Source organism: Mastigoproctus giganteus, chromosome 9 (assembly GCF_048544385.1).
Source record: "Mastigoproctus giganteus isolate SK-2022 chromosome 9, ASM4854438v1, whole genome shotgun sequence".
Classification (NCBI taxonomy): Eukaryota; Metazoa; Arthropoda; class Arachnida; order Uropygi; family Thelyphonidae; genus Mastigoproctus; species Mastigoproctus giganteus.
In genome coordinates this window covers 216,994,122-217,020,437 of record NC_143583.1, presented here as the reverse complement: position 1 = coordinate 217,020,437, position 26,316 = coordinate 216,994,122, and the positions used below count along the sequence as shown (strand labels likewise).

Here is a 26,316-nt window from a genome sequence, read left to right as displayed (position 1 = left end):
GGTCGATCTGCTTGCTTTTTGTTGGCTATGTGCTTATACAGATCACTTTTGCATCTATCTTGTTTAGAAAAGAAGAAGAGGCATCCTGTATCCATGTCATCTTCAGCATATACTTCTAGCAATTCTTCTTCATTGGCTGCATTATCATAAACCATCATCTGTGTTGGGGAAGAGTTTTTACTTTAACAGTATTTAATTCTCTGTTGTTTTTTTTTTTTTGCATTTTCAGTAACTGGAAAAGCAGAAGTGGATGGTACTGGATTCAGAGTATTAACAGCCTGATCTGACAACCTTTCTTGAGAAGATTGCTGACAATCTGCCAATAGAGATTTTGTCCATCAACAAGTGATATATTCGGAGAAATAGTTATCTTTGTCTGTGTTGCTATTGTTTCATATTTTTTGGGTAATTGCTGCATAGGTGTACATTTTGGAGTGCTGAGAACAACTTGTTTTCTTGCTTCCTGATATATAACTTTATGTTCTACCTTGTACTTTTGGATTTGTTTCACTAATTTTCACATCTCACAGGCTTTGGAATATGCTGGATGAGAGCCTTTGTAGTTTGTACAGCAAGGAAATTCTGCATTACAGTTCTCTTGCGTATGGTCCTTGGACCCACAGTTGCAGTGAGTTTGGTCTCCCCTGGCATGTTTATGAATAGCCAAATTTTTGACACTTACAGCATCTTATTGGGTTTGGTATATATATAAGAGCAAAGTAAGAGCAAGAGGTATCCTGCTCTTACCATTGTTGGTAAGATTGGGGTATTGAAGGTGAGTATGATATTAAGAGTAGGTACAAATTCACAATTTTTTTTTAGTCATTATTCTTTTTACATGCATGACTTTTATTCTTGAAGTTCTTGTACTATTTCTTCCTACAATGCATTTAGTAAATCCCAGTCTGATATGACTCCCTTTGAGGTGTTTACCTGAATGGGAAATCCATTAAAATATATGATAGTTTAAGCAGAGCTTCAATATGCTTTTGTGTCACTGTTTCTACGACAAGATCTCCTGATCACTGTCTTTTAAATGCATTAGGTGGACCAGCTGATTTTCTAAATATTTCTCAATAAGAAATGGAGAAAGTTTACTCATAGATTGAGTAAACTTTCTCATTCTTTTTAGATTTGAGGTGTCACGATCAGTCTCAGAGTCTCGATTATGTTGAGCCCATAGGCTCCTTTTAGCCCTGGGAATTGGCTCATCTACCCAAGTTACCTGCCCTGCTATGGGGAGGCAGGAGCAGTGCATGGTGTGACTGAGCAAAGGTTAGTAAGTATTAGTGATTAAGATAGAAAAAAATAAAGAATGGTAACTTTCCTTTCCCACTCTCGTCAAGAACTTTTAGCAAGAGGAGCTACTTTCAAATAATAAAATTTAACAAACTCTGGAAATTAAAGAAAATACTACAGCCACTTTGAAGAATCAGAATTAAGGCACAGATCTCTCTCAGTCACAAAAATCATCTCAGATACTACACACTGTACTAGAAAGGCTACAAGGATCAAGAAAGTGAACAAAATTCGTTACTTTCATGAGGAATAAAAACAAAATTTCAAGATTTTAATATGTGTAAAATCAAACAAATGGATGGTGAGTTGTGAGACAATCAGTGGATTATGGGTGCAGAACATTGTTTTAAAATTGAAGTATTCAATGTTACCTTTGACAGGGGTATAATGGAACTAAAGAGACGTTTTCAGAGTTTAAATGAGATTGCTGACACATTCACTGCACTGAACCCTAAAACTCTACAAACAGCAATGAAGAAAAATTGAAAAAACTGCAAAACATTTGTACAATGGGTATAAATCTTATTTAACATCTTTCTTTAGTTCTCAACTCCTATCATTCAGAGTTAGAAACCAGAAATAAGATTTCTTCAATAAGGAAGGCAGCAGAACTGTTAATTATTCAAAATAACTCTTATTTCAGCTTTCCCTGATATTTACACTTCCCTTTTACTATTTTTAACATTACTAGTAACTGTGGCAACATCAGAATGGTCATTCTTTAAATTAAAGTCAATTAAAAATTATTTGAGAAGCACAATAACAGATGAAAGACTGTTGGGATGTGCCATTCTATCTATAGAAAATCAACAGATGCATAACATAGATATTAAGAAAATTGTAAAAAGTTTTGCTGAAACAAAAGCAAGAAAAGTTAAAATCTAACTGGTTTGCCCATGTGATGCTTGTTGTTGTTGTTTGTTATTTGGAGCATTAGCAACTAAGGCCATATTTCTCCCTTATATGGTGGTCATTCGCTGACCTTTCTGTATTCTCCATATTTGGTGGTGACGGGCTCGAACCCCGGTCTAATCAAGAAGCGTGTGCTACGCACTGCTGCTCCTTCCCACCTGGCCATGGAGGCACCTCCAATGTGATGCCTGGTATTTGTTATATTCCTATTAAAATTAATAAATACTGATTAAATTTTTGATTAGCTTGTTTATATCATTATATTTTCTATTTTATATATATACACTGAGTGATCACTGAATTATGACCACCCCTATGAAAACTGAATGCGATTCGTTGACCACATGAGGTACGAGAGTACAGAGTTAGTTGACCTACGTAGCATAGATAAAGTATCAGTGGTTCAGTAAAATTCTGAGTGTGATGGGTAAAAGGAAGGATTTATCGGACTTTGATAAAGGACAGATTGTGGGTGCTCGACAAGCTGGTGCCTCGATTTCCCAAACGGGTGAACTGGTGGGGTGTTCGAGAGCTGCTGCAGTTAAAGCGTACCAGGACTGGCATCAAAATGGTCAAGCAACAACCCAATGGCAAAACTGCAAAGGTCAACAAAAGGTTGACGTTAGGGGTGAGCACCAGGTCCGATGACTCATACAGGTGAACAGGCGCAGCACTGTTGAAGAGTTGACTACACAATACAACATGGGCCAACCCGGAACAATATCTGGCATGACCATGTGTCACACACTCACACTTATGGGCTATACCAGCAGACGACCCCTACGGCATCCTCTCCATCAAGAGTGGTTCCAGTAATACTTCCATCAATCATAGATGGAAGAGATGGGGCTGCTAGAGTTTTGCAGAACACGAGTTTTCACCACTTGAAGCTTCTAATAAGAATTTAGTGGTAGTATTGCACTGGTTGATGAGAGTCATCTACCACCTAGAACTGCCTGGTAACACAGAGGATTGCATTCCTCTGTGTGGTGTGGATGCCATGCTTCAACTCCTACTTAAATTGGTTCACACCTGGGTGGTCACCTCCAGTATACTAGGTGCCATATTTCAGGACTTGCACATAAGTGCTATACCCAGAGTTAATTAACAACAGTCCCACCATCATAAGGTGCAAGCAGAGGATTTAATTATCACAGAATTACTGGACTTCACCGAAATTTGGTCCACTTGACTCAACAGAATATCAGTTCCATCAGTGTTTCAGACCTCCAGGTAGCATTAGCATTAGCATTAGTAGAGGCATATGATGCAAGAAAGCAAGCTTATTCAGCATCAGCCAAAAAAAAAGAAAAAAAAAAAAAAAAAAAAACAACCACTACTCCCATTTCACCCCTCAATTCGTTCGAAATACCTGTCCAGCTGAGCCTTAAATTTGTTTAGGCTATCAACTTCAACAACAAGCGATGGAAGTCTATTCCACAAACCAACTGCCCGCTGGCTAAAGGCGAATTTCCGCACATCTATCCGACATCCGTCCTTCCTCAATTTGAATTTATGCCCTCTCAGGTGATTATTCTGAGCAAGAGGAAGAATTCCATCGGCATTGAGCATTCTCAAGCCATTCAAAGCCTTGTACACCTCTATCAGATCACCTCGACGATGCCTAGTCTCCAGGCTCTGTAATTTGCAAAACTTAAGCCTTTCTTCGTAAGAGCAACCCTTTGTTCCATTCACTAATCTTGTTGCCCTTCTCTGTACTCGTTCCAGCAGCTCTACATCCTTCTTGAAATGAGGCCTCCAGACCTGTATACAGTACTCAAGGTGTGGCCTGACCAATGCCTTATACAAGGGAATAATCACATCCCTGTCCCTGCTAGAAAAATTCCTGTATATCATTGACAAGACACCATGAGCTACTCTTGCAGCTCGTCTGCACTGCTCAGAGAACTTCATATCTGCCTGCACAATTACCCCCAGGTCCTTTTCATTCTCTACCACTGTCAGCGTAGTACCACAGAGTTGATACGTTGATCTGGGGTTACTGTTTCCCATATGTAGTACTTTACATTTGTCAATGTTAAACTTCATTTGCCACCTCTCAGCCCATCTGCTCAACCTTTCCAGATCCTGTTGCAGCAGCATAGTATCAGTAGTGTCCTTAACAACCCTGCCAACCTTTGTATCGTCTGCAAACTTGGACATTAAGCCTGATACACCATCATCAATATCATTTATAAATACAGAAAACAACAATGGACCCAACACTGAACCCTGAGGAACTCCACTAATAACATTAGTCCACGTTGAGCAGTGTCCATTGATTACCACTCTCTGTCTTCTGCCACTTAACCATCCCTTTATCCATAGCAGCAATTTGCCTCGAATGCCACACTTCTCCAATTTGTGCAGCAGTCTTCCATGCGCAACAGTATCAAAAGCCTTTCTAAGATCCAAATATATAATATCAAAGTTATTCCCTGCATCCAGTTCTTTTGTGACTACATCATAGTATCCAATCAAATTGGTCAGACAAGACCTGCCCTTAACAAACCCATGCTGTGTCTGAGCTATAACTGAATTCTTGTCCAGATGATCCTGCAGTGCTTCTTTAACCAGTGCCTCCATTAATTTTCCTGGAACCGAAGTTAAACTAACAGGTCTATAATTACTTGTGTCAGCCTTTGATCCTCCTTTGTGAATTGGGGTTACATTTGCACATCTCCAGTCCATGGGTACCTCCCCTGAGTCCAAAGACGCTCTCATAATTATGGCTAAGGGTTTGCTTACTTCCTTTGCTGCCTCCTTTAATATAACTGGATAGATCCCATCCACCCCGGGTGCCTTTTTTATGTTTATCCTCAACAATTTCTCCTCCACTTTCCTCTCAGTTATTAGAAAATCATCTAGCTCACTGCCAATGTTTACTTCACCTACGACATTCCCCTTCCTGAATAACTCCTCATGTGTGAATGTAGATGCAAAATACTCGTTTAGATTGTTAGCCACCTGAGCTGGATCCTCAACTGTTGAACCATCAACATCCAGTGGACCAATCTGATTCATCCCTTTCCTTCTTGAGTTTAAATAGGTAAAGAACTCTTTTCTGTTTTTCTTTGCATCCTTTGCCAAGGATTTCTCATAATCTGCCTTTGCCTGCCTAATCTCCTTTGTGACTTGGTTACAGACCAACTTATATCTATCATAGGCTTCCACGTCACCCATTAATTTGTATGTATCCCATGCATTTTTCTTCTCTGCCATATGTCTCATTAGTTCATCTGACAACCATTTAGGCCTGAACCTTGAACAATATTTCTTGGTTGGTATGTAAAGCCTGGTAGCTTCCAAGATTAGTTCCTTGAATGCTTCCCATTTTGAATTTGCTGTTGGTAACATCATCAGTTGGTCCCACTGTATAGAATTTAAATACTGTCTCAGACCAGCATAGTCTCCTTTACGAAAGCAAAAACCCTTCCCTTTACCTCTGATGGTAGTTACCTCCTTGAGTAAATCCCACTTCAGCACACTGTGATCACTGCCACCCAGTGGTTCATTTATCTGCAGATTCCTAATGCATGAAGAATCACTACTGATAATCAGATCAAGAGTATTACTCCCTCTAGTTGCCTCCCGAACATGCTGGTGTAGAAAACAATCATCCAATAAATCCACAAAAGCCTTGCTAGTGTGTGAGTGACCAACCCACAAATTCCAGTCAATATCTGGGAAATTAAAATCCCCCATTATAAGACTCTCTGATTTACTGGCCCACTCTATTTCCCTGTACAGTATCTTATTATACTCATCAGAGTCATTAGGCCTATAGCACACTCCTACTCTCAATTTTGATTTACCTATGCTTATGTCACACCAAACTGACTCAACATTGCACTGTCCAGCGATGTCAACTGGCTTCACTTCCTTGGATTTTATGTGTTTTTTAACTAATAGCATAACCCCTCCTCCCTTCCTATCCTGTCTATCCTTTCTGTAGACGTTGTACTCCCCAAATTCCAGTTCTGCATTCCTTATATCTGTGTGACACCACGTCTCTGATATCCCAACAATATCTGCCTTTGATGTTTTGAGTAATACCTCAAATTCATCAAATTTATTTACTAAACTCCTAGCATTAGTGTACACGCAAGTATACATGCACCTGTTTCTATTCTTAGCTACCCTAACACAACCCATGTGTTTACTTGTACCGCAATGACTTCCAGCAGTCTCTGAAATATCCTGCATCTTGTTTTTCAGCAAGCCGAGCTTATCCTACCTGAGATAATGTCTGTGATTGCTTCAAGGACCAATATCTTAAACAGCCTTAGTGCATTTATTTGAAAACAAATCTTGTCCTTCGGGACTAGATTTTAAGATGGAATGTGGAATAAGGATTTCACCCTACAAGAATAATTTCACCAACATGATCTGAGCAAACATGGTGATTACGAGATTTAAAACATTAATCAAACCAAGAGAAAAAAATAAAAAAAAAATTACATAGATTGTTCTATTTTGCATTCTTGTAATGCTAAATGAAATGAAGTTGAAAATGGCCATGAGAGAGAGAGAGAGAGAGAGAGAGAGAGAGAGAGGAGATATACATTTTTGACAATTTGATATTACTCATTCATTTTATTTGGAATGCAGTCTGAATCACAATCAATGCAGTTGTGAAACAATTAATCCGAAAAGTCTGACTTGTCTCATATCTCATGCTTTTATGCTAAAAGTCAATTTTCAGTTTTCCTTGACTATAATTTTTAATTTGCCAGTTGATTTGGTAATACAGTTATTAGATACATAATTAAAAGGCAAGAGTAATGAAAATGGCCTTAATAAAGACCAGAAAAAAGTTTGACATAACTGTCCAGGTAGCCAGTGTGCAAAATTAATTTGGTCTGTGGGTTTATTTCCAGTGCAAAGCAACCAGGGTTGATAGCCTGTCTCACCTTACAGAACAATAATGATTCTACTGATATAATGATTAATAAAAAATATTACTCCAGATATATTTTCAAGGGAAATATATGTAAAGAACAATTCCTATAACCACGTTGCAGAAAGTTGGAAGTTTAGGATATGATAAAAACACCACTCTCCCCTATCGACAAGGAATATAATTCATGGGTGGAGAAAAGGGAAAAAAAGAAGAAATTTTCCCTGTCTGTCAATGCTTTTTTTAAATGGAAACTCCAAACAAAAGGTATTAGAATCCATAATACTCAGTATCATGCATGGGTTGAAGACCGAGTGAGAAGACAATGTTAACTTGAATTTCTGTATATTACATATTTTTGGGAAATTATGTGTAGGAAAATTGTTCCAGAAAACAGAAGTAGAAGGAATAAGTGAAGAAGAGAAAAAGTTGCTTCTTGGAGTTCGGAGTTGGACAACAAATGGATGCTTACTGGTTGCAGCACATTTGGATTGGTTTGAAGACTGTGTGTGTGTGTGTGTGTGTGTGTGTGTGTGTGTGTGTGTGTGTGTGTGTGTGTGTGTGTGTGTGTGTGTGTGTGTGTGTGTGTGTGTGTGGATTAGAAGAATATTGCCCATGCAATATCTATAGAAAAGGGAAGCGGCAAAAAACTAAATGGCAATGAAATAAACAGTGGAAGGACTTTGTATGAGCTGGGTCATTAATTAACCTGACTTCACTCTTTTGAACAGCACTAGAATCCTGAATGAGGTTTTTGGGAACACTATCTCTCCCCCCCCCACTGCAGATGTGGAAACAATATTCCATGGTGAGGCAGATTTGAATGAGAAATTAGTTGTTATGAAAAAAAAAGTAACATTGAAAGCAAGAAAGAAAAACCACTTTTTTTGACGCAAAGGAAGCAATATTCATGATGCAAGAATGATTAGAAGTTGAAGAAATTACTAATAGAGATATGCAACCTTGCCTAGAAATCCAACTGTCATCTATCTGTGCTAAGATGCTTTCAATAGCATTATACTCCTTTTCAACCAAATTTTATTTCTTACAAACGAAATGAAATTTAGTGAGCTAAATTTAAATTTAAATGAATGAAAATGAAATTAAATGAAATTTAGCTCACTATACTTTAGAAGTCAAACAGAAAAGCCTCAGTTAGCAGAGTCTTGTTTCAAGAGCATTTGCTGCCATTTCTGCTTTGCAGTAAAGATTTACCCTAGCAAGAACAACTTTGCAGACAGCATTGAGGATCATTGATAACACCCAGAGTCACACCCAACAACCTTGATGAGATGAATTAGTTGATAGGATGGTGAAAATTGCATAATGAAGTCCATCTTCCCTCTCACAATTCAAAATCAACCATAAATCCATAAGCCAGAATATATAATTGCTAATATTGAGCAATACTACCTAATATAGAGCAATACATATGATCAACATTCAATAAATGCTTGGAGCCAACTTTAATGGCTATGGTAGCCATGTAATAACATTTAACAAAGCCGTTTTTCTCCTTCCAAAGTTCAAATCCCTCTGTTTTCTAATGGTGGCCATAGCCGAGTGGTCATCACAATGGTACATAAGCTCACGTGCCTTGAGTGACCAGGGTTCAAGCCCATGACTGCTAAATACTGTGCTGTTTCTTGTATTCTCTCTCTATCTTGTGAACTCCTCTGACAATGTAGTCATACTGGAGTATAAACAGAAAATTTATTTAACTATTGTAGAAAGCCTACTTTAAGGGAATTTTGGAAATGCTTCAATCCCTAATTACATGAATGCTACATGAAAAATGTTCTGGCCTGAATGTGTTTCAAGAAAGGTTGTTGTTGAGATGAAAACCAGTTGAGTTCGAAACGACAGTTCTTCACCAACAGTCTTCACCACCTGTGTTGGTGGCACACTCTCAGCTTGTTTCCTAAGCGAATTGAGTTATCTGATGAAGAGATTAGAGAAGCTGAAAATTTTATGACTCTAATGGATTTCCTTAAGCACAAGGTGGTTGTGAAGTAGCTTTTAGATGAGTATCTGAATACAGAGAGAGAGAGAGAGAGAAAGAAAAGTTCTTTCTTGTTGAAAGACCATCATTCCAGCTTTTGTTGCAAGATCTTTCTTGAATTGGAAACTGGCTTTTTTAATCTTTGTTGCTATAAGGAAGCTCCGAACAATAGAAGAGGACTATGCTTCCAGGAATGAACAACCTTAATCTACATAACATCCTCGATCTACATACTAAATAAACTGATGATCACATTATATGTTTAAATCGATAAAATTATCATTAAATTAGTTTTACTAGTATTCTCATTTACCCAAAAAATTAGTTTAGTGCTCAAGTTTGTGATGTGCATGTTATAATGATAATTATAATTATAACAAGCACAACTACTCCATATACATTGTTTCCTTGGAATTTTAAAAAACTGATTGACAAATGGACATCGAGAGCCCGCTTGAATAAAGTCCACAGTAAATTTACTAGAAAGAGTAATTTTCTCTTAATTAAAAAAAAAAAAAAACCCTGTCTCCACACGATGCTTGCACTCTGCAATGGAGAAATATGTACTCTAAAGAATTTACAATGGAGAAGACCATTTAGCATTAAAAGTTTATGATATTCCCATAGGTTGTTTTCAAATTTAGAAGCTCTCAAAATTGATAAAATGAATACCACCTGTCCCTCCCCCATAAAAAAACAAGAATGTTTTCTTAATTAAAATAAATAAATAAACATCCACATATTTGTTGCACATTTCCATCTTTTTAATTAACTATTTTGACAAGTTCTGAGCATTATGTAAGCCAACGTATTTATTCATTTGACTAATAGGAAAGCCTCAAATTAATAGCATAGCTTAATTTGCAGTACTCACCTTTTTATATAATCTGCAATTGACGTGTTGAGATAGGATAAAATGGTAGTTGAGATTAAAAATTAGAATTAATATGGATACATTTAAATTTTGGAAACGGAGTTTAAAATATGCTCAAGGAAATAGAAGTGCACATCTTCATCCTTGGTTGTCATGAATTAAAAGTTGAAATGATAAAGCTAGGAAAGTTAAACTGAGGAGACCAAGAGCCATAACAAATTGACTTTTGTTGTTAACATCTTCAGTTGGCGATAGTGGGAGGGAGTGAACGCATGTATTTAAAAGACTCTATGTTCCCGTGATGCTCTTTGATACATGTGGTAATCTCAGGTGCATGAGATTTCAAGCCGGTGAGAGATTACATGGTAGGTTGGCATTTAATACATTAAATTTAGAATGATGATGAAACCACTCTATAATAAGGGCTTTGTACCGAAAAATTTTAAAACTAGATTTTAATTTAATGATAGGGATGGCTGAATCAACTAGGGGGGTGTGATTGTGGGCTTGTACATGTAACGTGAGTTCTGTATTTGACTGGCCTGTTCTAAAGCTATTGTAGTGTGTCTTTAAATGAATTAAACATTGATCCTAGTTTATTATATGTTGAAAATATGAGAGTGATGTCTGTACCGGTAAATAATCGACGGAACTGTCTAGCAAGATCACTTTTTTTTTTTTTTTTTTTTTGATTTGGTAGTTGTTGGCGCATCGGCTTCTGTGGCCATATTGCACCTCCCAAGGTTTTTTGCAGTACTTTGATCCAAGCCCGAGGCGGGAATCGAACCCGTGACCTTTGGGTTGCCGGGCAGGTACTTTACCCACTCGGCTAGCCCGGTCGGCGCAAGATCACTGTGGTAAGATATAACAACATGTGTGTTATTGCGTGTAATGTGTGTTGGATGGTTTGTTGATATTATTTTGGGTGGTGGTGATAATTTGTTGGATTAACTGAAGAGGATATTTTCTGGATATGAATTTTTCTGTAAGGTATTGGAGTTCATTGGATAGGTCTTCTTGGGTAGAACTGTATTTGATGGCATTATAAATTTGATTATAGAGAACAGCTTTTTTTGTACTAAGTGGATGGTGCAACTCGAAATGTAAATATTTTCCGGTATGGATATTTTTTCTGTAAATTCTAGTTCTGAGTTTAGTATCTGTTTTATATATGATGAGATTAAGGAAATTAATCTGTCCATTTTCTTCTAATTCAAGAGTAAATTTTAATCTGTCGTGCACTGAATTAAATTTAATAAAAAGGTTATCAATTATGGTTTTGTCTCCTATGATAAGGATGTCATCTGTGTATCGGGTATATAATTTAATCTCTGGAGGGAGAGGTTGTAAAATTTGATTTTCTATGGAGGCTAGGTATATTTCGGATAGGGGATGGGGGCTGTGTTTCCCAATCCCACAGGTAAACCATATATTTGTTGGTATATCTGATTGTGGAACCGGAAATATTTAGCATCTAATAAAAATGATGTAAGCTCTAATATTGATTGAGAGAGAGAGGGGGAGAGAGAGACAGAGAGAGAGAGAGAGAGAGAGAGAGAGAGAGAGAGAGAGAGAGGTGCAGTTGGTTAAGGTGCTATCATCCAAAATTTAAACGTATCCATATTAATTCCAATTTTTAAACTCAACTACTATTTTATCCTATCTCAACATGTCAATTGCAGAGTATATAAAAAGGTGAGTACCACAAATTAAGTTATGCTATTAATTTGAGTCAATTTAAATCGGTACTTTAAGAATTCTACAATTTACCTAAAAGGAAAGCATCATAAGAGTTATCAGTCTATACTACAGATTTCCAAAGACATAACAAATACTACAAATTGCCACTGGGAAATGCTACCAATGTTGCCAATGAGTTGCCCATTTTGTTCTGTTTGGGTTTTTCCAAGTTTTCAAATCAAATTCACTTGCAAAAAATTGAACTTACCGAAACTCCAGGCAATCCACGTTCACCTTTTGGACCAAGTAAACCAGGAAGTCCCTGAAGGCCAGCATCACCTGGAATACCTGGTGGACCTGGTCTACCCTAGAGGAGAAAAAAAAGCAAGTAAGATTTTCCTCAAAATGCTTTACCTGTAATAAGTCATATTTCTATACACATAACCATTCAATTATTTAAGTTCTAATTATTCTATAATTAGACTTGTATATAATTTAATAGATATAATAAATTAAATAAATATAATTGACTTATATAATTCAAATAAATACTTTTTCTTTGGCTGCTTATTTTTTTTTTAACTAATTAGCATCTCAAAAACAGTTGCAAATAAAATCTATCATACATTTTATCAAAAATTAATTCATGCAAAATTACTGAAAATTATACCGTAGCCAGACAAACTTCAAACAGATCCAAAAGCTTCGAGACCAATTGCTTTACTCGCCTCTCCTTGAAAACTTCTCAAACGATTTACTGCTGTATGAACTACTTCTGGTTAACAATGGATAACTTCTTCTGGTCTTTATTACCATAAACAATATGGCCTTTGTTCAGCTGGACTGTGAGGATGCTTGAATTCATGTTGTGACTTATTGGAATGGAAAACCTAATTTATGGGTTTAGTACTTTTCTGACCTCACTGACTTATTTAAATTACATGCAGGATAAGAAGATTTGATTTCAAGTTAGAGAATTTTTAAGATTCATTATATGAGACTATATTGATCTCTCTGAAGATCATAAAATGATGTAAACTGCCTTTACAAGGATAGAATTTCATGTTTGACTCCTTAACCCATCTAGCAGGTTTGGAAACTGCACTGATCTGAATTACTTGACTTAAACTTCTTATGATGTGAAGACTGAATTCTTCTTAAGGACCAATTCTGGTAGCTCACAGGTCTCAAACTACATCAATTGGATTCCTAAATACCTATCTTGGAATGAAATAAACTGAATTCTCTGCTGACAGAATTCAGTTTATTTCCTTCGAAGACAAACTCTACGGACAGAATTTTTTTATGAACGTTGATTAGTTTGACTATTTGATAAGATGACATAATACCAGATTTTTTCAAGGATTAGCCTACATGTATCAGGCCTATTATATTACATAAGCTTACATGTTCCCTAACCAGACTAGTAAATTCAGATTATCTTCTGCCTTTTGGTTCGGATTATACTATAAATTTACTGAATTTCCTGACTTAGTGAAATTCCGGTTCGACATTCTCCTATGTGCTGAATTAATCTTGGATTGGTTTGACCTGCTCAACATGTGACTTTTCACAATTTCAACAGCTTAGATTGGACTTCCTGAATTACCTGACTAAAAAGGCACAGAGTTTGGACTTAGCTGAGGGTCATTCTAGAAATACTTGACCCTATTCCTTTCATGTGAACTGATACCTGAATTGACAAACTAATTTTATTTTGACTTCTTCAATCTGCTGATTGTCAAACATAAGATGCACTGCCATGTGGCCCCCACCTCCTATTGGCAAGGATGGAAACCAGGGGCAGCTCTTATTTTGGCCGCTGCTGCTTTTCAGTTGCTAAGTCACCAATTGAACAACATATAGGAGGGAGTATATGATGAGAGCCCTGTCGATCAATTCGGCCCTGGAAAGATTGTGCAGGGCTCAAGGGGTAGAATTTTTTTCAGCCTGGTCTGTACTTGTTAACAGGAGAGATTGCTTCTACAGGGATGGGATACACTTAAATAGAAAGGGGTGCAAGAATGTTTGCTGATGCCATCGAGGCAGTGTTAGGTGGGTCTGAAAACTGCTAGATTGGAGGGATACAAGGACTAATAGATTAACAGTAGCCATTGGCAGAGGAGAAAGTGATTCTTGCACTGCTTCTATTGGAATGAGCAGTAGCCTGGAAAATAAGATGCAGGATATTTCAGAGACTGCTGGTAGTCACTGTAGTACAAATAAACATATGCGTTGTGTTAGAGTAGCCAAACAATAGGAACAGGTGCATGTATACTTGCATGCACACCAATGCTAGGAGTTCGGTAAATAAATCTGATGAATTTGAGGTATTGCTCAAAACATCAAAGGCAGATATTGTTGGGATATCAGAGACGTGGTGTCACACAGATATAAGGGATGCAGAACTGCAATTTGGGGAGTACAACGTCTACAGAAAGGATAGACAGGATAGGAAGGGGGGAGGGGTTATGCTATTAGTTAAGAAACACATAAATTCCAAGGAAGTGAAGCCAGTCGACATTGCTGGACATCAGTGCAGTGTTGGGTCAGTTTGGTGTGACATAAGCATTGCGAGATCAAAATTGAGAGTAGGAGTGTGCTATAGGCCTAATGATTCTTATGAGTATAATAAGAAACTGTACAGGGAAATAGAGTGGGCAGGTAAATCAGAGAGTCTTATAATGTGGGATTTTAATTTCCCAGATATTGACTGGAATTTGTGTGTTGGTCACTCTCACACTAGCAAGGCTTTTGTGGATTTATTGGATGATTGTTTTCTACATCAGCATGTTCGGGAGGCAACTAGAGGGAGTAATATTCTTGATCTGATTATCAGTAGTGTTTCTTCAAGCATTAAGAATCTGCAGATAAAGGAACCACTAGGTGGCAGTGATCACAGTGTGCTCAAGTGGGATTTACTCACAGAGGTAACTACCTTCAGGGGTAAAGGGAAGGGCTTTTTGTTTTCGTAACGGCAACTACTATGATCTCAGACAGTATTTAAATTCTATACAGTGTGACCAACTGATGATGTTACCAAGAGCAAATTCAAAATGGGAAGCATTCAAAGAACTTATCTTGGAAGCTACTAGGCTTTACATTGCAATTAAAAAATATTGTTTAAGGTTTAGGTCTAAATGGATGTCAGAAGAACTAATGAGACAGATGGCAGAGAAGAAAAATGCATGGGATACATATAAATTAATGGGTGACATGGAAGCCTATGATAGATATAAGTTGGTCTGTAACCAAGTCACAAAGGAGATTAGGCAGGCAAAGGCAGATGAGAAATCCTTGACAAAGGATGCAAAGAAAAACATAAAAGAGTTCTTTACCTATGTAAACTCTCAGAAGGAAAGGGATGAATCAGATTGGTCCACGGGATATTGATGTTTCAACAGTTGAGAATCGTGCTCAGGTGGCTAACAAACTAAATGAGTATTTTGAATCTGCATTCCACCATGAGGAATTATTCAGGTAGGGGAACGCCAGAGGTGAAGTAAACTCTGGCAGTGGGCTAAATAATTTTGTAATAACTGAGAGGAAAGTGGAGGAGATACTGTTGAGGATAAACATAAAAAAGGCACCTGGGGGTAGTAGTAATAGTAGTAGTGGCATGTGATGCAAGAAAGCAAGTGTATGAGCTTATGCAGCATCAGCCAAAAAAAAAAAAAAAAAATCACACCATTCCCTCCAAATGCCTGTCCAGTTCCTCCTTAAATTTATTTAACTTATCAACTTCCATAATGACAGATGGAAGTTTGTTCCAGCAATTAACCACCCGCTGGCTAAAGGCAAATTTCTGCACATCTATTCTACATCTGTCTTCTCTTAATTTGAATTTATGCCCCCTTAGGTTCGTAACCTGAACAAGTAGACGGATCCCATCAGAATTCAGCATGCTCAACCCATTCAAAGCCTTACACACCTCAATCAGATCACTGCACAGGTGCCTAGTCTCCAGCCACTGCAATTTGCAGGAACTTAAGACTCTCTTGGTAAGAGGATCCCTTCATTCCCCTCACCAATCTTGTTGCCCATCTCTGTAACGCTCAAGCAAATCTACATCCTTCCTAAAATGAGGCCTCCAGACCTGTACGCAGTATTCAAGGCATGGCCTGACCATTGCCGTATACAGAGGGACAATCACCTCCTTTTCCCTGCTAGCAAAATTCCTATATATCATTGACAAAACCTGCCCATGATCTGCCCTGGCAGCCTGTCTGCATTGCTCAGAAAACTTCATGTCTGAATGCTCAATTACTTCCAGGTCTTTTTCATTTTCTACCACCTTAAGCATAGTACCACACAGTTGGTACGTTTCTCTGGGGTTACTTCTACCCATATGCAGTACTTTGCATTTTGTCAAGGTTAAACTTCAGTTGCCACTTCTTAGCCCATCTGTCCAAAATTATCTAGATCCTGTTGCAGTAGCACACTGCCATTACTGTCATTAACAACCATGCCAACCTTTGTATCATCTGCAAACTTTGACACTAAGCCTGGGATCTATCCAGTTATATTAAACAAGGCAGCAAAGGAAGTAAGCAAACCCTTAGCCATAATTATGAGAGCTTCTTTGGACTCAGGGGAGGTACCCATAGACTGGAGATGTGCAAATATGACCCCAATTCACAAAGGAGGAACAAAGGCTGACACAAGTAATTATAGACCTGTGAGTTTAACTTCTGTTGCAGGAAAATTAATGGAGGCACTGGTTAAAAAAGCACTGCAGGATCATCTAGACAAGACTTCAGTTATAGCTGGGACACAGCATGGTTTTGTTAAGGGAAAGTCTTGCCTGACCTATTTGATTGCATACTATGATGCAGTCACAAAAGACCTGGATGCAGGGAATAACTTTGATATTATATACTTGGATCATAGAAAGGCTTTTGATACTGTTGCACATGGAAGACTGCTGCACAAATTGGAGCAGTGTGGCACTGGAGGCAAATTGCTGCTATGGATAAAGGGATGGTTGAGGGGGAGAAGACAGAGAGTTGTAATCAATGGACACTGCTCATCTTGGACTAATGTTATTAGTGGAGTCCCTCAGGGCTCAGTGTTGGGTCCATTATTGTTTTCTGTATTTATAAATGATATTGATGATGGTATATCAAGCTTAATGTTCAAGTTTTCACACGATACAAAGGTTGGCATGGTTGTTAAGGACACTACTGACACTATGCTGCTGCAACAAGATCTGGAAAGGTTGAGCAGATGGGCTGAGAGGTAGCAAATTAAGTTTAACATTGACAAATGTAAAGTACTACATATGGGAAACAGCAACCCCAGAGCAACGTATCAACTCTGTGGTACTACACTGATAAAGTGTAAAGTGTGTTTAGGGTCAAGCGGCATCAGGGGTTTCTCCCATCTCCGCGTAGTTTACATTGTGGGTGAACCAGTTGACTGGAAAAGACAGAGATTTAAAAGTGTATGGACTTTATATATGTGTGTGATGCCTTGTACCGTTGTTCATCTGGTCATTTAGCTGCCAGACCCCTACTGATAGAGAATGGAAAGGACCTGGGGGTAATTGTGCAGGCAGATATGAAGTTCTCTGAGCAGTGCAGATGGGCTGCAAGAGTAGCTCATGGTGTCTTGTCAATGAAATACAGGAATTTTTCTAGCGGGGATGAGGTGATTATTCGCTTGTATAAGGCAATGGTCAGGCACACCTTGAGTACTGTATACAAGTCTGGAGGCCTCATTTCAAGAAGGATGTAGAGCTGCTGGAACGAGTACAGAGAAGGGCAACAAGATTAGTGAATGGAACAAAGGGTTACTCTTACAAAGAAAGGCTTAAGTTTTGCAAATTACAGTGTCTGGAGACTAGGCACTGGCGAGGTGATCTGATAGAGGTGTATAAAGCCTTGAATGGTTTGAGCATGCTCAATGCTGATGGGATTCGGCCTCTTGCTCAGAATAATCTCCTGAGAGGGCATAACTTCAAATTGAGGAAAGACAGATGTAGGATAGATGTGCGGAATTTTGCGTTTAGCTGGTGGGTAGTTGGTTGGTGGAACAGACGTCCATCCCTTGTTGTGGAAGTTGATAGACTAAATAAATTTAAGGCTCATCTGGACAGGTATTTCGAATGAATGGAGGGGTAAATGAGAGTTTTTTTTGGTTTTTTTGGCTGATGCTGCATAAGCTTTCTTTCTTGCATCATATGACTATATTAATGCTAATGCCTGTGTGTGATACCATGTTTCTTATATCCCAATAATATCTATCTGCCTTTGATGTCTTGACTAGCACTTCAAGCTCATCAAATTTATTAACTATACTCCTAGCATTGGTGTACATGCATGTATACATGCATCTATTTCTAGTCTTAGTTATCCTAACACAGCCCATATATATTATCCTAACACAGCCCATATTACTTGTTCCACTACGACTCCCAGCAGTCCTGGAAATTCCCATTGCCTTGCTTTCCAGGCTGCTGCTGAATTGCATTTCAATAGAAGTAGAGCAAGAATCACTTTTACCTCTGCCAGCGGCTACTGTTAATCTATTAGTCCTTGGATCCCCCCCAAGCTAGCAGTTTCCAATACATGGCTCACAAGTGTAACGTAAAGTGTGTTTAGGGCCAAACAGCCCCAGGGGCTTCCCACATCTGGTTTATAGCTGGCCTTAAAAAATGTCCATTTGAGAAACCAGTATTCAAGAGAAGAGATTTTTTTTATATTTGTGCTGGCCACACCAGCCCAGACAGGAGACCAAACCAAAATCAGATAAGAGAAGTGTAAAGAATTTTTGGCTTGATCATTTTGGAGAAGGATTGGATGATAATATGGGCAGAGTGGGTATGTTGCAGGTTTTGTTTTGCCAACGAAATGACTCGAGTTGTTTTGACAGGTAATTTATATGAGGGGAAAAATTGAATTTGGAGTCACAGAAAATTCCAAGATCCTTACAGCCCAATACAATAGGAATGGTTTGAGAATTAAGCGAGGCCGCTATCGGAAAGATGTTCTATCTAAGGGAAATTTGGAAGTGACTAGATTTTGAGGGGGTTGAGTGAAAGATTAAGAGTTGTGATATGATGAGAATTCTTTGAGAGTATTACAGATAAACTCTTGTTTACTGATAGATGATTGAATTGCATCTAAAGTGGCAATGATTTTAATATCATATGCATAAGAAATTACATGATTATGAGTTAATAAGAAAGGTTGGAGGATTACAGAGCAAATTATTGCCGATAGCATCCTGCACTGGGGGATCCCAGAAGAGCACATAGAATGATAAGATTTACGAGAGGTTTCTGAAAAGTAAGGTAACACTTTTTTTCTTAATAATGGTGAAAGGGAATGAGATGAAACACGGTGGCCAGATAGACCCATTAATAACGTTCAAAAAGACCACCAGTGCAGTGTTGCAATACTGTCACCTCACAGCAGATTCCAGTTGCAAAATGGCGGCTACTGTGCAAGTGTGGTCCAAAAAAGTGAAATTGTTATTCGCTTTGTGCAAGCAAAAGATTCTTCACCAAATGACATTCACCATGATGTGGTTGATGTGTATGACAAAAAAGGTGACGACAAAGATGCAGGTGGCTTTTTGGTGCAATGAATTTAAAGCGGGCCGTGTTGACATTGAAGATCGACATCGGGCAGGCAGGCAGGCCTTTGTTGAGCAAGACAAGACAACATTTTGCACATTAAGGGCATCATTCTTGAAAACAGCTGAGTGAAACTGCATGAAATTGCACAAACAGTGAACATGAGTAAGTTGACTGTTCACAGTGTCCTTGGCTTTTGAAAGGTGTGCTGCTGGGTGCAGCAACAACTGTCAGAGAAGGACAAAGAACGACACATGTGTCTGGAGAACCTTTTGCAATATAGTGACGAAGGAAGGGATTTTCTCACTCGCATATTCACAGCAGACAAGTTATGAGTTCATCACTTTACCCCAGAGAGCAAACAAGATTCCATGACCTGGAAACATCTACAATCTCCTGTGCAAAAAAAATCCAAACTGTTCACAGTGTCTGAAAAGTCATGGCCACAGTGTTCTGGGATCGCCAAGATGTTCTCTGTTGGTGGATTTCTTGTCAAAGGGGAGGAACAAACAATGCACAGCTTTAATGTGCAACATTGGAAAAACTGAAAGCCAACATTTGATGCAAACAACGAGAACTCCTGACAAGCGGCATGATTTTGTTGCACGACAACGCATCTCCACACACCGCCCACATTACTCATGAGTGGTTGCGCCATAATCGTTGGGGAACTCTGTCACATCCCCCATACAGCCCAGACTAGTGCCTTCAGACTTCAATTTGTTCGGTCCTCTGAAAGTAGCACCTTTCAGGAAAGCATTTCCCCAAGGATGAGGAAATTCATCAGGTGGTGCGATGATTACTGCATGTGGGCACGGACTTCTCCAGTACTGGTATTGATAAACTGATCCATCATTGGGACAAGTGCATCAATAAAACTGGAGACTTTGTGGAGAAATGGTGCATGTTCACTTATTTCTTGGTGTGTTATTTCAACTTCATATTATTAAACATCATCGAGAGAAAAAATGTGTTGCCTTACTTTTCTGAAAATCCTCGTATTATTAAAGTTTGCTACAAGAACACTTTCATTCAGCAGGTTGGTAAATAAATTTAATAGGTTTCCATTGATGAGGTAAAACTGTTCGAGGAGATTCAGCAGAGAGTTTATTGAGACCACATCAAATGCAGAGCTAATATCAGTGCAAATTATATTGATTTGATTTTTATAGTTAAGGGCATTTAGAATGATTAAGTTTGTTGTGAGAAGATTGGTCAAAGTGGATCTGCCATAATTCCATAGTGAGTCTGATTATTATGTACTGGGAAAAATTGTTTCATAATTGGTGGAAGCATAGATCTTTCCAGTAGTTTTAGAACAGAGGATGAAATTGATATTGGCCTAATGTCCTTGTAACTATTATTGTTTTTGCATTTCGGTAGTGGGAAGATTTTGTAACAAGCCCATTCAGAAGGGAAAACTTGTTATTTATGGCTTGATTGAAAATAAAACAAGGAAGTCTAAAATATAGACACTAGCAATTTGATCATGAAGATAGGTATATTATTAGCCAGTAATACCTTTAGATGGAAGATTTTTAATCGTGTCTTTAATCATATATTTTGGGATAGAAATATTGCTTAAATTCTTAATAGACGGTATAGGTGGTAGATGACTTTCATCAACCGGTGAAATACCACCACTTTGCTTATTGGAGGCTTGAAGTGGTGAAACCCATGTTTAGTCTCTAGAGCAAAGTTTCCGGCATCTCCCCCCCCCCATATTTCTCCTTCAACCCATGCATGGTACTAAGTACTATAGGTTTTGATACCTTTCGCGTTTGGGATTTTCATAAAAAAAATATATTCTTTGAATTCTGGGCAAGGATTGGTTTCACTGTTGAAACGAGTTATGTGTTCCAACCAACACATAACTGAAATTAATCTGGCAATAACGGGTAGGATATTTTGGGCTATATTGTAGAATTCTTCTTAATCTCTTAATCCTAGTAGATGTGAATTGCTGGATTTCTTCTCTCATTAGTTTGTTAAATTGATTACGATGATTTTAATTGATTTAATTGATTTTTTAAAGTTTCTGAAAGACATTTGTTTTAATTTGAAAAGAGAATGAAGTTCTGGTCACCGCCAAACATTTCAGTTGAAAGAGGGAGAGGAAATTTTTTAAGCAGCGATTTTTGAGATTGAGGCCATCCAGGTTGTGAATAAAGCGTATGCCAAATCTGTAAGTCAGCTGACCAAACTATCCCAGGGTTAAAGGCTTAGGAGATCCAGACAAATGTCTTGATACAAATGTTTGAGGTTAAAAGATCTCTTTTTATAGACAGGATTCTGATTAGACTGGGATGGTATGTTAAAGGACAGTTGTTTAGAAACTGGATCCTGGTCAGATACACAAATGAAATTGAGAGTGAGAGTCTAGAGGATATAGCAGCATTATAAAAGATTTGGTAAAGTGTGATGTTTCCTCTGGTAGGCGAAGAGATTAAAGCAGTTTCTCAACCTTTTTTTTAATTATCACCCCCTAAAGGGCTTTTTTAGACAATCTTTTTTTCTAATCACCCCCATGAAATTTTAAACAAGAAAATAATTTAAACTTTCTCTTTTTATTCAATGGGATCCCTGAGCCTGACACTTCTTAGGTAAAAGTTTGATGTACAGTATGATGTTAGTAAGTTTAATTCTAATGTGTCCTCTTTTAACACTTGCATATCATGAAATTGTTTTCTCATTAAATTGCTTTAAAATATTCCCAGTTTTTCAGTGAAGGCTTTTAATATGCATTTGCAGTATATCACCATAATTAATTTCCTTTGAAGTTGAAGTGATACTTCATTAAATTTTCAAAAAATCCAACCCTCTGCTTGCACCTTCACAATGGTGGGACTGTTAGTAACCCTAGGTATAACCTCCATGCACAAGCACACTGTGGGTGACCGCCCACGTGTGAACCAACGTAAGCAGGGATTGAGGTGTAATGTCCATACCACATGGAGGAATGCCGCCCCTCCGTGTTACCAGAAAATACAAGGTGGTAGATGACTCTCATCAACCAGTGCAATACCACCACTTTGCTTATTGGAGGCTTGAAGTAGTTGAATCCATGTTTAGTCTCCAGAGCTAAGTTCCGGTCAACCCTTCCATCATGCAATATGACTAATGACTTTTGAGGTTATGATGAACATCATGGCAAGATAAAATCTTCCTTACATTTCGAGGGAAAAGCTTTAAAACAGTGTTTGCAGGCCGGCCGCTAATTAGCACAGGAAGTAACCTATTGGTAACTCTTTAGGAGGCTTCTGGATCAGCTAGTGTATAATCTTGCTACCCCTACTCTGCCAGCTAGTGATTGAAGGGAGTCCGAGTAGTGTGTATGTGAGGGGGCATTGTTGAGGCCACATTATGTCAAGGATTGGGGTATATTCTTATGACGTATAAGCCATATCCAAAAATTTCATTACTTCATACAGCATGTCTCACCCACTTTTTCTTACTATCGAATATACCATGAATTGTTAAACTAATAGAGCAAGCTCTTCAAGCACTTCCTAATTCATTTCACAAATATACGTAGTTTCAGTTCTAATCTCAACGATGTCCATTTCCACTTGCATTCTACCAAACCCCATGTACTTTTTCTAACAGAATCTCAGTTATCGATTGATTCAACTACTGCTCATCTCAGATGCCCAAATCATTCGCTGTATGATTCCTTTCACCTCAAAGGTGATATTTGTGCATATGTCCATTCCGATATTCCCTGTCAGACACTTGGTAATTTGGAATCCCCTCTCTTCGATTTTCTCTGGCTTAAAATCTCTCTACCTCAGTGTGTCTCTACCTCAGCAGAAGCCTGAAAAACAAGATGCATGGTATTTCAGAGACTGCTGGGAGCCATTGCGGTACAAGTAAACACATGGGTTGTGTTAGGGTAGCTAAGAATAGAAACAGGTGCAGGTATACTTGCGTGTACACCAATGCTATGAGTTTAGTAAATAAATTTAATGAATTTGAGGTATTGCTCAAAATCAAAGGCAGATATTGTTGGGATATCAGAGACGTAGTGTCACACAGATATAAGGGATGCAGAACTGCAATTTGGGGAGTACAACGTCTACAGAAAGGATAGACAGGATAGGAAGAGGGGAGGGGTTATGCTATTAGTTAAGAAACACATAAAAACCAAGGAAGTGAAGCCAGTCGACATCGCTGGACAGTGCAGTGTTGAGTCAGTTTGGTGTGACATAAGCATTGGGAGATCAAAATTGAGAGTAGGAGTGTGCTATAGGCCTAATGACTCTGATGAGTATAATAAGGAACTGTACAGGGAAATAGAGTGGGCCAGTAAATTAGAGAGTCTTATAATGGGAGATTTTAATTTCCCAGATATTGACTGGAATTTGGGGGCTGGTTACTCACACACTAGCAGGGCTTTTGTGGATTTATTGGATGATTGTTTTCTACATCAGCATGTTCGGGAGGCAACTAGAGGGAGTAATACTCTTGATTTGATTATCAGCAGTGATTCTTCATGCATTAAGAATCTGCAGATAAATGAACCACTAGGTGGCAGTGATCACAGTGTGCTGAAGTGGGATTTACTCAAAGAGGTAACTACCATTAGGGGTAAAGGGAAGGGTTATTGCTTCCGTAAAGGCGACTACGATGGACTGAGACAGTATTTAAATTCTATACAGTGGGACCAACTGATGATGTTACCAACAGCAAATTCAAAATGGGAAGCATTCAAAGAACTTATCTTGGAAGCTACTAGGCTTTACATACCAACTAAGAAATATTGTTCAAGGTTTAGGCCAAAATGGATGTCAGATGAACTAATGAGGCATATGGCAGAGAAGAAAAATGCATGGGATACTTACAAATTAACACATGACACAGAAGCCTATGATAGATACAAGTTGATATGCAACCAAGTTACAAAGGAGGTTAGGCAGGCGAAGGCAGATTACGAGAAATCCTTGGCAAGGGATGCAAAGAAAAACAGCAAAGAGTTCTTTACTTATGTAAACTCTAGAAGGAAGGGGATGAATCAGATTGGTTCACTTGATATTGATGGGTCAACTGTTGATGATCCTGCTCAGGTAGCTAACAAACTAAATGAATATTTTGCATCGACATTCACACATGAGGAGTTATTCAGCAAGGGGAATGCCAGAGGTGTATTCAACTCTAGCAGGAAGCTACAGAATCTTTAAATAACTGGGAGTAAAGTGGAGGAGAAACTGTTGAAGATAAACACAAGAAAGGCACCCGGGGTGGATGGGATCTATCCAGTTATATTAAAGGAGGCAGCAAAGGAAGTAAGCAAACCCTGAGCCATAATTATGAGAGCTTCCTTGGACTCAGGGGAGGTACCCATAGACTGGAAATGTGCAAATGTGACCCCAATTCACAAAGGAGGATCAAAGGCTAACACAAGTAATTATAGACCTGTGAGCTTAACTTCTGTTCCAGGAAAATTAATGGAGGCACAGGTTAAAGAAGCACTGCAGGATCATTTAGACAAGACTTCAGTTATAGCTCAGACACAGCATGGTTTTGTTAAGAGGAAGTCTTGCCTGACCAACTTGATTGGATACTATGATGCAGTCACAAAAGAACTGGATGCAGGGAATAACTTTGATATTATATACTTGGATCTTAGAAAGGCTTTTGATACTGTTGCACATGGAACACTGCTACACAAATTGGAGCAGTGTGACATTGGAGGCAAGTTGCTGCTATGGATAAAGGGGTGGTTGAGGGGGAGAAGACAGAGAGTGGTAATCAATGGACACTGCTCATCGTGGACTAATGTTATTAGTGGAGTCCCTCAGGGCTCAGTGTTGGGTCCATTATTGTTTTCTGTATTTATAAATGATATTGATGATGGTATATCAAGCTTAATGTCCAAGTTTGCAGATGATACAATGGTTGGCAGGCTTGTCAAGGACACTACTGACACTATGCTGCTGCAACAGGATCTGGAAAGGTTGAGCAGATGGGCTGAGAGGTGGCAAATGAAGTTTAACACTGACAAATGTAAAGTACTACACATGGGAAACAGCAACCCCAGGGCAACGTATCAACTCTGTGGTACTACACTGACAGTGGTAGAGAATGAAAGGGACTTGGGGGTGATTGTGCAGGCAGATATGAAGTTCTCTGAGCAGTGCAGATGGGCTGCAAGAGTAGCTCATGGAGTATTGTCAATGATATACAGGAATTTTTCCAGCAGGGATAAGGAGGTGATTATTCCATTGTATAAGGCAATGGTCAGGCCACACCTAGAGTACTGTATACAGGTCTGGAGGCCTCATTTCAAGAAGGAGGTAGAGCTGCTGGAACGAGTACAGAGAAGGGCAACAAGATTAGTGAATGGAACAAAGGGGTGCTCTTACGAAGAAAGGCTTAAGTTTTGCAAATTACAGTGTCTGGAGACTAGGCACCAGCGAGGTGATCTGATAGAGGTGTATAAAGCCTTGAATGGTTTAAGCATGCTCAATGCTGATGGGATTCTTCCTCTAGCTCAGAAAAATCACCTGAGAGGGCATAAATTCAAATTGAGGAAAGACAGATGTAGGATAGACGTGCGGAAATTTGCCTTTAGCCAGCGGGTGGTTGGTTGGTGGAACAGACTGCCATCCCTTGTGGTGGAGGTTGATAGCCTAAATAAGTTTAAGGCTCAGCTGGACAGGTATTTTGAATGAACAGAGGGGTGAAGTGGAAGTGGGTTTTTTTTTTTTTTTTTTTTGGCTGATGCTGCATAAGCTTGCTTTCTTGCATCAAATGCCTCTACTAATGCTAATGCTAATGCTAATGTGTCAAATTTGACTGTTGTCTCTCCCAACTCCACTATTCACTTGGAGTTCTATGACTTCCTCTCTTTGAAAATTGACTTTCTCCAGTCCAACTTTCCTAACAGCAAGGTAATTGTCCTTGGTGATTTAATGTTCGCAACTCCAGCTGGCTTCCGTTTTCTAGTTACACCGACCCAGCTGGTTGAGATGCTGAGGCTTTTGCAATTACTAATGCAATTACAAGAATACCGGACAATCCTAACCATACAGCCAACACGCTTAATCGTTTTCTCACAAACAACCCTTATA

At 38.6% G+C, this 26,316-nt stretch overlaps 1 protein-coding gene across 2 annotated transcripts in view; it reads right to left on the bottom strand.

Moving 5' to 3' along the window:
• LOC150081124 (uncharacterized) overlaps positions 1-26,316 on the bottom strand; it is a 1,253,880-nt gene that overhangs the window by 894,596 nt on the left and 332,968 nt on the right. For both annotated transcript variants that reach the window (XM_090381132.1, XM_090381131.1), the window contains exon 9: positions 11,936-12,034. In XM_090381132.1, coding sequence (XP_090237258.1) covers positions 11,936-12,034 — 99 coding nt within the window. The remainder of the gene's footprint in view (positions 1-11,935; positions 12,035-26,316) is intronic.